The sequence below is a fragment of the Hoplias malabaricus genome, chromosome 4 (genome assembly GCF_029633855.1).
Source record: "Hoplias malabaricus isolate fHopMal1 chromosome 4, fHopMal1.hap1, whole genome shotgun sequence".
In the NCBI taxonomy this organism is placed as follows: Eukaryota; Metazoa; Chordata; class Actinopteri; order Characiformes; family Erythrinidae; genus Hoplias; species Hoplias malabaricus.
Window position 1 is genome coordinate 38044202 of NC_089803.1, and position 13842 is coordinate 38058043.

The 13842-nt window shown below is 38.3% G+C and overlaps 1 protein-coding gene across 3 annotated transcripts; it reads left to right on the forward strand.

Annotated features, from left to right (window-relative positions):
• Positions 1 to 1014: 1014 nt before the first annotated feature.
• Positions 1015 to 10620, forward strand: parvg (parvin, gamma). Of its 3 annotated transcripts, XM_066669633.1 has the most exons (13): positions 1226 to 1357; positions 2594 to 2661; positions 2845 to 2909; positions 4198 to 4300; positions 4600 to 4749; positions 5767 to 5882; positions 6015 to 6064; positions 6480 to 6499; positions 6615 to 6676; positions 6770 to 6838; positions 7771 to 7872; positions 8665 to 8737; positions 9900 to 10620. In XM_066669633.1, the coding sequence occupies exons 2-13, from the start codon at positions 2604 to 2606 to the stop codon at positions 9971 to 9973; spliced, it is 942 nt and encodes a 313-aa protein (XP_066525730.1). In that variant the 5' UTR covers positions 1226 to 1357; positions 2594 to 2603; the 3' UTR covers positions 9974 to 10620. The 3 variants fall into 3 exon arrangements, with proteins under 3 accessions (XP_066525729.1, XP_066525730.1, XP_066525731.1); XM_066669632.1 differs by lacking the exon at positions 2594 to 2661 and having other exon boundaries at positions 1015 to 1357; XM_066669634.1 differs by lacking the exons at positions 1226 to 1357; positions 2594 to 2661; positions 2845 to 2909 and adding an exon at positions 3195 to 3553.
• Positions 10621 to 13842: the final 3222 nt, after the last annotated feature.

Below are 13842 nucleotides of genomic sequence, written 5' to 3' on the forward strand. Positions count from 1 at the left end.
TGTATGGGTCCAAACATTGTCTAACATTGTCCATATTCAAAATATAATTGCTGACCTACAGTATGTAGACTATGCAGTATAAATGGAAACTACTTTTTAGAAACAAGTTGAATTCAATTGTGTTATGATGTCACAAAAATTACATATCCACCTATCGGTCTATAGCAGGTTAACCCATCTGTTCATTTGGTCTAGATTCTTGAGGCTAATTCATGGATGAGACACATTAGGCAGCCAATCAGAACAGGCACTTATCTGTTTGTTTGATTGTAAGGGATAAGTGAGATTGCAGGTTGGGAATGTGAATTTAGTAACACCACTGTCCTCCATTTGACAGACTAGGATTTAATTCAGCTTGTGAAGGAAAACAAGACTCTTAAGGCTATGTTGGCCTGCATCTCTAACATGATTAACAGACACGCTGGAGTATATGCCACATAGAATGAAAATGATGGTATAATGAATTGTGACTGTTGACTAGTACATACACAAGTCATACACTTTAAGGGGACATAGTATGAAATATATTGTTTCAGTAAAATCATATTAATTTGAAATATTTTCCCTGTCAGAAATCTTGGGTGCCGCAAATAATAAGAATGGCGACAGTTAAAATTGTCCCAGCTCCTCATCTGAGTCTTTCCCATTACAGTGCAGGACACGAGTTTCTGTGAGAGTGCAAAGACAAGGTGAAATAAACACAAAATGCACCAAAAAAAGATTATCCAATAAATATGCTGAATACAAAAATGGAGAAAGAGAACAATGAAAATGGCTAAAAACTAGAGCTTCTGTTCCTCATTTCTCAATTCTGGGCTCGCAGTGAACTGAGCTGTGGATCATTCTCATTTAAAGAAACAGACACTGAAAGGTGTCTTTCAAATGCTGTGTAGACACAGGGAGTATGGTGTGTTAACCTGTGGCAGAGGGGTATAATATGTCCTCTTTAAAGTACATGTAAATTGCATGTGTACTGTAAATATATGCCCCCTTCCTGTGTTATGATTATTATTAACGGTTGCCTTTAGTGACACAAAATTTAACTGTTTCTTCAGAGCAGTTTCCGCTTACACTTAGCCACACAACTGAAAAGAGGAAGCACTGTGTCTTGACTACCACTTCCTTATCCTGGTCACACAAACCTGGTCTTTCAGTGACTGAAAATTCATGTTTGTTTTTGCTCATCCTTAAAACATTAGACTGGAAACTTTTTACACTGCTGACTGCAATAATTTGCCTGTTAGGGAGTGTGTGTGTATGTGTGTGCTGTGGGAATTTGATCGTGGCAGTGTTGACTTGCGAGGGCTGGACAGAAGGGACAGCCGAGGGCAGAGGGTCTGCGCGCTGCTGCTGAACGGTAGGCCCATTCACTCAGCTGTGTAGACACATGGTGTGAAGGCTTGTGTCACCTAGTGGCAAACAGGCCTGACAGCCATCAACACACACAAATAAACATCTCTCTTTTGCTCGCGCCTTTCCTTCTCTCTCTCTCTCTCTCTCTCTCTCTCTCTCTCTCTCTCTCTCTCTCTCTCTCAGTGCAGAGAAAAGTTTTCATAGGTTGATGTTTCCTTTGTCAGTCTGTATCATGTCATTGTGGGTTGGCATAGATATGATGATGATGAAGATGATGTTGGAGTATGAAGGGGAGGAGTGAAATTGCAGCAGCCTATATGTGTTTCCACTGGATGGTTTTAGACAGAGATGTCAGCACTAGAAGCTCACAGCTCTGTGTTTGTGGCAACTCTGGCGACTTGTGCTGGAACCCAGTCACTTTTGATCTGCTTCAGTATTCACGATGTGCCATCTCTATGTATCATCAATCTTACACTAAACAAAGAAACAAACTAAATGACCTCTTAGCCTTAGTTGTCCCTATCACTAAAATAGTTTAATAGTTAATAGTTTAAAATATTTAATAATAGAAAATCACCTGATGGCTCTTTATTTTGTATCTCATTTATGTTAGTATTTATACTACAATATGCCCCAATTATATAATAATCAATATGATGCCTTTAAAGTTACATTCTATGTTTATGGGTGATTTAGATAGCTCTTTGGTGGAAATGTGTAATGGTATGTACCATACAGAATGTTTTATAATGTGAATTGTGCTGGACTCCTTCCCTGAGCATTTTGAAAAACGAAAACTGAAAAGAAAACTCATAACTGGTGACGAACATGTATTTTTCCTCCATATCTTCATCGGTTTTGCTTTTGAGACTTCGCAGACCCTCCTGTAAACAACAAGGTGTTGTTCTGTCAATTTGTCCTACCTTCTTGACATATCCTAATGAATATCACTATATCAGAAAATGCTCCCAGCATTAAAACTACAGGTAGGGCATTTTGATGCAGTAACCTCTAGAATGACTGTTTAATGTGTAGGAAGAAATGTTGGATTACCAGGCCTTCTTCCTGAGTTGTGTATGCGTGTGTGTGTGTGTGTAGGTGTCACACTCACTCTTGCTTCTTCCAGGTTTAACACAAAAATCTTACATAATGCAATTTTAATGACAATTCCTATCAAGGCCAAAAGCTTTCTAGAGCAATGTTTATTTATTTATTTATTTATTTCATTCTAATAAATCAGACTGTGTATAATGGAGGAAGGAAAGATGGAATTGGAGCGAGGCAGTGAAGCGTCTGCATCTTTTCAAGGTGAGTGCTTTATTGTGAGGGATTTAGCTCCAGTCAGCTGCTGTTTTCTCAGAGTGAGAAAACATAAGAATGTGAGCTGTCTGCCTGCATTTCTTATGAAGTGAGCCAGTGAAGAATGAAATGCTTCGTCTGTGAGCTGCTGACGTAGAAAAAGTGATGCACCACTGAATGTTCACTCTGCAGGAGAACGGAGGAAGATCATCCAACCTACATCTTTAAACGACCCCAAACTGACTAAGCTGAAAGAGGTGAGGGCTGACAGAGGAACAGAGACGCCCAAACCCACAGACAAGTATAAATTAAGTAGAAGAAAGAGAGGCCAATAAAATTTTATATTATACCACAGTTAGTTCCGACTCTGCAATATGATTGGCTGAGAGACGTTCTAGGCGTGCTAATATACGATAATGGCACTCTGACCGAAGCTCTTCAGGTATCACGCCGCAAATACATGTAACCTAGCAACGACGCCAGCACTTACAAGACTTAAAAGCCATGCCTGGACGTTTTCACCCAATGGGGAGCAGGTTCATTTTCCGTTCGCTCACCTTATTTTGAACAGAGTAAAAATATGGCACAGTGGACTCTGCTTTCTGATTTGTAAACAAAAGAAAATCGGAGATTGAAAAAGAAAGAAAAAACAGTAAATTGCTACGTCTTTGTGGTTTTTGTGATTCTGTTTAACTCGAGTCGAGGCGCGTCTCCGCGGCTCACGTTCACCAGCTCAGGAGCACGGCTTTGGAGCGATACTCTAAAATGTAAACTTAAACAGAGAACTGCTTGGTGTTCTGATTTAGACGGGCCCAACATCGCACAAGTTAAAGATCCAAATTTCGTTGAAAAGAGCATAAAGGAATGTGTGATGGGATGGAACTATTTTTCCTCGCGGAAGGTTGATTTATAAGCAAATTTTCACTATATTATTAACTTAAAACCTAATAATACACAGCGATAACAAACTGTGGTATAATCGCAATAATACACGCATGTATATCTATTTCTTTTGTTCTGAAATGCTCCCTTTTACTCAGTGTTCTACAGTTTCTCCCCGTTCTTCTAGAATGCTCTATCTCATTGACTTGTTCTCCTTCATTCACTCTCTTCTGGAATATTATTCCTTATTAATTTTATTATAGTTTGTTATCTTTTCTTTTCTAATTTTGGTATATATTTCTAATCAGTGTTCTATGATTTTAAGGTTTGCCTTTGGACATTTTTACGTCCTTTTGGCCTTAAATCAAATATTAAAATCCCATTAGTGAAACGTGTGTGGACCTACAAAGCAGTCAAGGTACAAAATTAACTCACAAATGTATTCTAATGTGTCTAAAATGTGAACAGGTCCTTTCCTCACAAATGTGGTGAAGCAAAAATCCACACAAATTCCTCTTCACTAGAAGTAACAGCTTCTCTCTCTCTCTCTCTCTCTCTCTCTCTCTCTCTCTCTCTCTCTCTCTCTCTCTCTCTGTGTGTGTGTGTGTGTGTGTGTGTGTGTCTGTCTCTCTCTTTCTCTCTTTGTGTGTGTGTGTGTGTTAGGTGCTGGTGGAGTGGATCAACACTACTCTGAAGACAGAGCATATTGTAGTTCAGTCATTGGAAGAAGACCTATATGATGGACTAGTGCTTCATCACTTACTGCGTATGAAACTGGTCTCTTTCCCTCAGTATTTGAATAAATGTGATTTATCCAGAATTTTACTTACACTTCTTATGTGGTCCAGGCAAGCCTGTGCCTACTGTGTTGTGGCCGTATAGTGTACATCACCAACAATCATTAGAGATAACTTTCTGGAGGCTACAGGCAAAATACTTGAGGTTTTTCTGTCTCTCTCTCTCTCTCTCTCTCTCTCTCTCTCTCTCTCTCTCTCTCTCTCTCTCTCTCTGTGGGTGTGTGTTTGTGTTTGGGTGTCTGTGTGTGTGTCTGTGTTCTGACCTCAGGCAAGTTAGCAGGAGTGCGGTTAGATGTAGAGGAGATTGCGTTGACCAGTGATGCTCAGATAAGAAAGTTGGAGGTCATTCTACAGACCCTCAACCAGAACCTGGAACTTAGTCCTGAACTGGACACAACAGAGAAATGGAGCGTCAAACGTGAGAAGTTGCATCATCATTTAATACTTGATGTTATCATTTACAAACTGTAAACAAACCAGATATTGCAGATTAAATGTACACAGAAATATTTATTAAATATAAAAGTGTTATTCAGTTATTAACCCTTTAGGTGATCAGGAGCATACATGAACAAATCATGCTGCATTAACTTCAATTAAACATTATGGGTTTACATAGTATTTTAAATAGTGAATTTTCAGTTGAAATGAGGATAGAGTCCAGGACTAGGCTTAATCTCCGTCTAGGAAACCATCCTTAAGAATGTTTTGTTTTAGCCGGACCGCCTGCCGGCTGGCCTACAATAGGCACAAACACTCGCTGACTGACAGCCAGAACACCAGAGCGAGGTGTTACTCAAAATAAACGAGGCTGTGAATTTGTTACAGCACAGTTTTTTCAGTTGGACCCTTATAGAAATGTAAGTCAGTAATAAATATCTAGTTCTAGCGGTGCCCTGTTCCTTTATCAAGTGTAGATTACTTGGTTGATAAAATGTTAAGGTGCTTGGTTTTAGAAATGTTCATCTAACTAATCAACTAAATCAACTCATTTTAAAGTTTATTACTAATTATTATTGTAAACAAAGACATTGATATGAAGCACCAAAGCTTCTCCAGACCTTCCAATGCCAAGGGTATGTATTTTCGGCTTTCCATTTTCTGAAATGCCAGAAAAACCTCTGTGACAATGGCTATATGGCTAATGGTCAATTGGCTAAACCAGGCTTGCCTAGTTTCTGCTTGTTCTTTTTTGCTATAAAGTTACCATATTGGTGATTCGTGGTTTTGTTTTTACTATGATGGTTTTAGCTTCTGTAGATATGAAATGGAGAAACATTAGTGTAAACACACATATGCGTCCTTAAAGGATCTAATGGGTTAATTTAAGTCAGGTGTATCACATTAGACAGGATCAGCACTTTCACAAAGCTGCCAGAAGCATGCTGAAACTGTTTTAATGTGTGTCTGATTGAGTGTTTTCTCTACCGATAAGTCATCCACAGTCGAGACCTGTTGGCCACACTGCATCTGCTAGTTGCCATAGTGAAGTACTACCAGCCAACCCTGGCCCTGCCCCCGAATGTCAACGTGGAAGTTGTCTCAGTTGAGGTGAAGTTCATGAATATGTAAAGAAATGGATATTAAAAAATAAATGGCATTCACACATTGTTATCTCTAGAGGTTAATGTTGCTTCAAGCGAAGATTTAATTAACCTTCAAAAGTGAATTTTTATCCTACAGGTCAACAAAAGTGGCATCAGATCAGACAAACATATAGAATACATCACAAGGTACAAATACCAATTCACAATATTATATTTAAAATTATATAAATGTATATTACATGTATTAATATATTATTTCTACTCTTCTGGGATGTCTTTACACTCAATGGTGGAACACATGATAAAATTTAAAGGCATTTAGCAATATGCAAATTAGCAAGGTCAGGACCAGGTGATGGATGATTACTTTTGGATCATAAATCACACTCCAACACATCCCAAAGACTTTGAATAGATCTCAATGTGGATGGATTTTATACCATTTGTGTCATCATTTGGCATTGAGCATAGTGATCATTTCCGTTGATAAATTGTACTTAAAAGTAGATACATTAACTCAGTATGAGGGGTGTCAGTGGTTTGACATGTATATTGACTCCCATGAGAGCTGTATTCCTTACTTTCATGTTTTATTTTCCAGTGAAGATGAACAATCTGTCAGTAAGTCAGTGCGTTTTTGAATAAATATTTATCATTTTTGTAATTGTTTTGTCAGAATGCATTTAAGAACAGCTTCACTTAATTTTAATGTATTTTCTGACACTTTCTCTAACAGAAATGCACCCCATAGATGAACTACTCAAACTTGATGCGCACAAAATTGCCACAGTAAAGAAGGTAACACACTGCTGTACTCGTTACCATTCCTAATGTCAGTAGCAGCCTAAAGATACCGTAAACATGGCAGCTCATCTGCTTTTATAATTCTAGGCCATCCTACACTTTGTCAATAAGAACATGTCACCACTGAGGCTGCAGGTTGCTGACATAGAGAAGCAGGTAAATAAACATTGATCATCACACAAGAATAATACAAAGGTTTAGACATTTGACCTTCCCCGTGGATCTGTAATGATTCACTGGCAGTTTGCATAATGATTTGCCATATATACTAGAGCCTGAATTACACAGCTTTTTTGTAACATAGTGTTATTCTAATCCCCATATATGCAGGCTTATTGCATTGTAAGGCTTATTATTCAGTAGTTGCATGAAAAAAACACTGAATTATTTGAAAGTTAGAGATGTGTGAAATAGATAATTTAAGGGGTTAAATAAACCTTTTTAAAGATGCCGTAGCTCATTTTTGAACACTTCGGAACACTGTGCATAGTTTGTTGCACTTAATTATCTTTGGCATTATCTTTCAAATCATTGGTGGATTGGATTGATTACTAATACGCTTGCCTCTCTTTTACGCATGTGGTTTGCAGATTAGATTTTCAGTTAACCAAACACAATGCTGAATCCATGTGGATGAAGTGATGTGTAGATATAATCCCACTGTAGCTCCCACATTTCAGAAATTCTCAATCTCCTCTTCATTATTCCTTAAACAATATAGTTCAACAACTCATTACAGCATTTTGTTTGTATTTGGATGCATAATTAATCTAGAGATTAGTTAATGTACATATGGGAGGTTGTGTGTATGTTAATATTGTTGCTGTTCAATAAAAAGCATGTATCTCCATTTTCAGTTGAAAGTTTAAAAGATTATTTCTTTCTTCATATACTGTGGCAGTTTGTATAATGGACTTGAAAATATGTGGATATTGGTGTTTCTGTCAGACCTTGGAAATATATGTCCTAATATATATATATATATATATATATATATATATATATATATATATATATATAGCATGTAGGCACACTAATTACATATACTGGTAATATGTGTGTGTACCAAGTGATTTTGGTATCATCAGTTTGCAGATGGGGTGATTCTGCTTTTGCTGATTGGTGAGTTGGAAGGGTTCTTCATTCCACTCTATGAATTTTACCTCTCTCCTGATGGCCAAGCAGAGATGGTGAGTTTCTTTGCTTTGTTCTGTTTAGAATTCACAATCTGTAGTTAATACATTTATGGGCCTTTTAAGATACAAGTATGATATAGATGTATTATTAATATAATTACAAAAAGCAGTTGACTGGATTTTAGACTTAAGCCCACCTATATAGACAGTGCCACTGGAATATATGAATGAATAAATTGGCCAAATGAAGAATGACTAAGTAGAGGTCCAAGTTCTGAGATTTTTCTCTGTCCCACTAAGGGGCCAAAACACTGAGCTCCTACATACAGGAATGGAGTAGCACACACTGTCCAAGGGGAACTTGTCCTTAAAGCAGTGTTGAAATCATGCAGGTTTTGGCTTGACATATGGGCATTTAATTAGATTTTTTTAATGTAATTCATAAAAATGTGTTCCCATGTATGTGATATTTCATCACTACAGAATCTTTCAGCATCCAATCCAACAAGATTCCCCCAATTATATTTAGCATCTGTTGGGATTACTGTATGTCATTATTCAAAACCCCTGGAGCATGCCTGTTGTTTTCTGTTCATTAAGAGTGATCAATCTGCACCCACTCATTACAGTGCAGGAGACAGGCTGTGTGCTGGGACGACAGATGTCAAATCAAGTTGTGACAGCAAATATTAATTTAACCCAAATGGACTGGCATCTGCACACTGTAACAGAGCGGCTATTTTGGGACCCGTTCATTCGGGACTTACGCATTTTTGCCTTTCAACTGATAATTAGTTCAATAACAATAGCCACTGCATGGTTACTCTTTATCTTTCTCTGTTCTAGCTCCACAATGTGTCCCTGGCTTTGAATCTCCTCAATGACATAAAAATACCAGTGTCTAGTGTTGACCCTGAAGGTAAGAGGGTGGCTACACTCAAATTCAAATGTGTCATGCCGTTGTGTGCTGTTAAATCAACACAGTTCTCCCTAGAAGTGAACTGAAAGACAGCACCTGTACTGATGTAAGATATTTTATACATGTGCAATCTGCCAGTGTATTTTAATGGTGTAATTAACAAGCACATGGTTTCAGTCTGAAAATTACAGTAAAAAAGTTCAGAATCATTGTTTTTAGTAACATGAAATAAACATAATAGAATTGGGCAATAGTGCAGCAGAACGAAAAGACGCTGTGGCTGGAGTCACATGTCTATGAGGAAGCGTGAGTGGCATTCCTCCGCTGAGCTTGGTGTCACTCTGTGATTGGGGAGACCTAACTCACGGGTGGAAGTTGCAGTGACTAAATTAGGGAGAAGTTTGTTAAACAATGCTGGTGTAAGCTTAATACCCATTAATAGCAAAGCACATTTACACGCAAACAGTACACAGTACAGGGATAAAGTCTTTTCCAACTGAATGTTTCACACTGTTTATTTAGAGGATTGCCTTGCCCTGTCATGCCCCTGTGCGTTTGTGTGCAGGTAATGCAATGCTAATTGAGATGGCTGTCTGTATGGAAAGCACTTAACTGGCTCTGATACATGTCATGAAGCAATTATACTGTATGTCAGCAAAGAGCGTGGATTTGTGTGCGCTGCTGGAACATATCTGTATAAAAAGGTGCTGGGGGTTTATATAATGTAGAGTCCTTTTTCCAGGGAAGAATGGAGTCAGGTGTTTAGTTTGTGTTTATTCATTCTTGCCTCAGCGGTGATGAAAGTTTGTGATAGACTGTCTGACCTCTGAGATGCCCCTGACTTCTCTGTGTCATAGTGAAGAATGGAGTGAATGGAGAAGAAATGGAAATGAAAATGATCCGTATGCTCCTCTTGCACTGGCTCCTATATTGATCTTCTGAATGATGTATAGAATGAGAAACTGAACAGGATGACATAGCTGCGTGTTTGTGTGTGTGTAAGAGAGAAAGAGTGTGTACGAATGTGTGTTTGATTGATTGACTTGTTGTCTTACTCCACTTTAAATTCATCTTTAGTATTCTGAGTGTGTATGTGGGTTACGTGTGTGCTGCTTCTTACTGTGACGTTTCCAGTGACAACTTTCTCTTTCCGCTCTGACAGATATCGTGTCCCAAGATGTGTCCGCTACACTGAAAGTGTTGTACGCCTTGTTTAAGAAGCATAAGGACAAATAATCTCCAAACAGAAACATCTACAGCTTCTGATTGAACATCTTACACCACTTCACGTTGAGGCCTGTTTAAATAAACTTCAGTTTCTACAGCTGAAAGATAAAACATTTCTCTGCATTAAGGGTCCTGCTTTAAAAGGGAATAAATATTAATGCCATATGTGGTGGCATCATTAATCCTGTATTAGGTGGGCTATATCACCCCATAAAACTTCTTAAGCCCCCTCTCCCCAGTTTGGTTTCTATTGTTTATACTCTTTGTTATTATAGAAATAAATTATACCAGACTGCACCTTTGGTTTATCTGCATGTTGTGTTCTTTAATTTCTCCAAAAGCAAAAGTGGTGTCACCCCACTTCACACAAATATATAGCAGCCATTGACTTGGGAGTTGTTAGTGGTAATGTGTTTTATTTGTTTGTAGATACCTCTTTAAACCATGGGTGCATGATCCATAGACAAGATTTGCCAATAGAGTCTATAAATATATTGCCATATATTGTCTGAGAGGAACTTATACAACATAGGAACTGTTTTTAGTATTTGTTCTTTATCTGAATATGTCCTAGTCTGTTCATGCCAGAGCGTTTTTGTAGAACATCGTGTACCCAGTGTGAGCTCCTTTTAGTTGCAGTGATTAAAAGCACAATGATTAATAAATCATCACTGTTAATGGAGAAATCCATATTCTCATCCTCTTCTCTCTTCTGAGTACTCAGGGTGTTATAAAACCAAAAATTGCATGCATATATTAAATGTGAAAACCATACTTGTAAACAGGCCTTTACTGTGCAACACTGAATTTAATGTTCAGCTGCCATGGTGAATAGAATGAAATCAGTTGCAAGAAGACTGGTCTGGTTCACTCACTCCAGTTCTAAACAACACAAGCTCTCTTTCACATTAGATGTGAGAAAGAGGAGGGGCATATATGTTGAGTCAAAGTCCATCCCATACACAAAATAGTAGCTAGCTATAAACTGATTTTTTTGTAGATAAAGCAGTATTTTCTTCTGTGTATTTTGGGGTTTATTCCATTATAATCATGAGTCAATTTTAAAACCTCACCTCACACCCTGCAGCTTCTTCTCCTATCTCTTCTAATTCTGATAAAATACATGATATTTCAGATAAACCAATACTGGACAAACATTTACTTCACTAATCCGTTTTGGACTGTTAAAACCATGCAAAACAGTTTTTTGATGGTTTCTTTTTTTGGTGGAATTATGCTGAAGTCGGATTACAAAAAAATGTGTGTTAAGACAGAGACAGTTTGCGCTTGACTGAGATAAGATTAACATCAATGTTACACAGTGATCCACGACCCTGAAATGGATAAGCAGAAAAGATGATGCATGTATGTATACATACTATGCATGGGCATGCCTAGGCCCTGGCTATGGGGCTATGCACTTGCTTAGTCGTGACCTTGTGAAACATCACATCCAGGTCCAAATTATAATCTGTGCCCTTAGTTAGCGAGCATAGGTAGCAAGCTAAAGCAGGTGTCGGAAGCAGATTTTGTTAATGACAACAATACACCCTCCCCAGTCCCCGAATATTCAAATATTCCCCGAATATCTCAGCTAAAGCTCCAAAGCCCTAAAAATGGTATTCGGGACAGCCCTAGTATGATTATTGTTGGGATTGGTCTTACAAACATTTCTTAAAGATTTCATAATGCAACATTCCATCTTGGGGCCAAGACTAGGTCTCCTCACAGTCTAGGCATGGCCCTGATACTATGAACTTTACATAGCTTCTACACTACTATTAACTTTTTTTTCATACTATTTACTGATGAACACAGCTATATTAATGTATTAATGTAACTGCTTTAAAAAAGCTGCAGAATTTTAAAAAGCTGTTGCTTCTGAGGCAGATTCTGGAGAAGCACTTTCCTGCACATTTCAGCTATGATTGATGCCTCTGAAGAAGCTACAGAATGTTATACAATAATGCTTCTGAGGTGGGTACTATATCAAAGTGGAATAACACAGAGGAAGCAGAGCATTATTGTATGCCATTCTGCAGCTACTTCAGAGGCAGCGATTATAAATTAAGTGTGCAAAAGGAACTCAGAGGTAACAGAGCATTCTGCAGCTTCTTTGGAGGCACCAGGTTACATTATCCTCCATTTGAGTAAAACAAAATACTGAAAGTTTTTGCAACACTTACAAAAGAATTATGAAACAGTACTAAATGTACAGTATATTGAACATTTCAGATGTTATTCAGATATTAGTCATTTCTGTCAGTCAGAGCATGCAAACACAAGGGTCTAGGCAGAGATTTACTGGTTTATGGCCCTGTATATGAAAATCTCTGACCAATCACGTTCATCCCGGCCTATTGGCAAGTAATGTTCTTTCTGCCTCAAGGGCAGCGCTGCCTCTAGAACTGTTTAGAGTAGGGATTTTGCACACATACGTCAAGCACTTGCCATTCCTGATTAATGGGCTTCAACTGCTCCCTGTTCAGTTCTCACATAAACGCTTTTTGTTGTAGAATCTGGACTGATGTCCATAGCACACATCTAAATGATACCTCCTCTTGTTTGCGTAAAAATCTGTGTATTGTCCATGTAGTTACAAGCCTTAGAATGTAATATGCTTGGGAATGTAAACTGGTTAATAAGTAGAAGGAAATGTAATAGTAAATTTAATATGCTAAAATGTGTTTTTATTAAGCCTATCTGCTCTAAAGTCCAATACTGGTCCACACTTGGCATTTAGAATGAATGTCCAACTCCACCAGTTTTAAGTGTTTTTCTAAGGAGTTTATGCAAGTTGTGCATGTTCAATGGAGTCCCTGTGTCAGCGCTCATTATAGAGTGTATTAAAACTTTAGTACATATGATGTAACTCTACTTTCTGTTGCATTATATATGTGTAACATGACACTATCTACAGCTGTAATTTCTCTGCATTTATCACCTCCTTTTTGCCCCAGAATTATTTCCCATGGCCATAACAATGTTATTCATGCACCAAGGACACCATTAATGTCAAAACAAGTCCACTTTAAAAATCAGGATCCCCATCACCTCGGATTACTTACATTCTTTTTTTTGTGCTAGAGAGAAAGGGTGAGGCCAACAATACTTGTTCTGGGGAAGTGTACTGCAGTAGGGGAGACAGGAGTCTCTGAAGAGCTGTCCTAAAAGCACCGGAAACTGTCAGAAGAAAGGCCAAACGAAGCCAAGCAGCCGACCCCGGAGCTGTGTTTGTCTGGAACGGTGGAATGGTGAAACTAATTCTAGATCTCCACCGAGGTTCTAATTCTAGAACAGAGCTGCAGACTTGACACAGCTGGCCCTGTCAGTGTGCCCCTGGAAACACCCATTAGCCATGTGGCTGTAGGCTTTAATGATGTCTCCCAACCTCAGTGTCAGGAGAGCCTCTCTGGGGGCAGCGTTGGGGTCCACATCTGGACAGATGGATTAGCCACAAGTGTCTAAAAGATTCAGTGAATCAGAGAGACTCTGACCACAGAGGCTTTTGAAGTTCTGACCGTCAGATCTCTCAGCATAATAAAGCAATAACAAAAAAACTGTGGTATTTGCAAATGCATGCATGCTGGAGGTGTCCACTTTCATTTATACTTTAACTTTTCAAGGAATTAGTCAAACAGGTGTCTCAGTGGGGTTACACCTTATGTCCTTCATTATTAATATGATTTTGCACATGCTCATTTCAAATATGATGCCGGAAAACATTCCAATTTCCCTGAAAAAACACGTTGTCTAGAAGGTAGAATGAATGTTCTTCTTTGGGCTAAAAAGGAAGATGTAAGGTTTTGTTTGTTTGTTTTTTAAATAGACAATATAAAATATTGTCTCCTAAGACTCCAAAGTACATCAGTCCATTT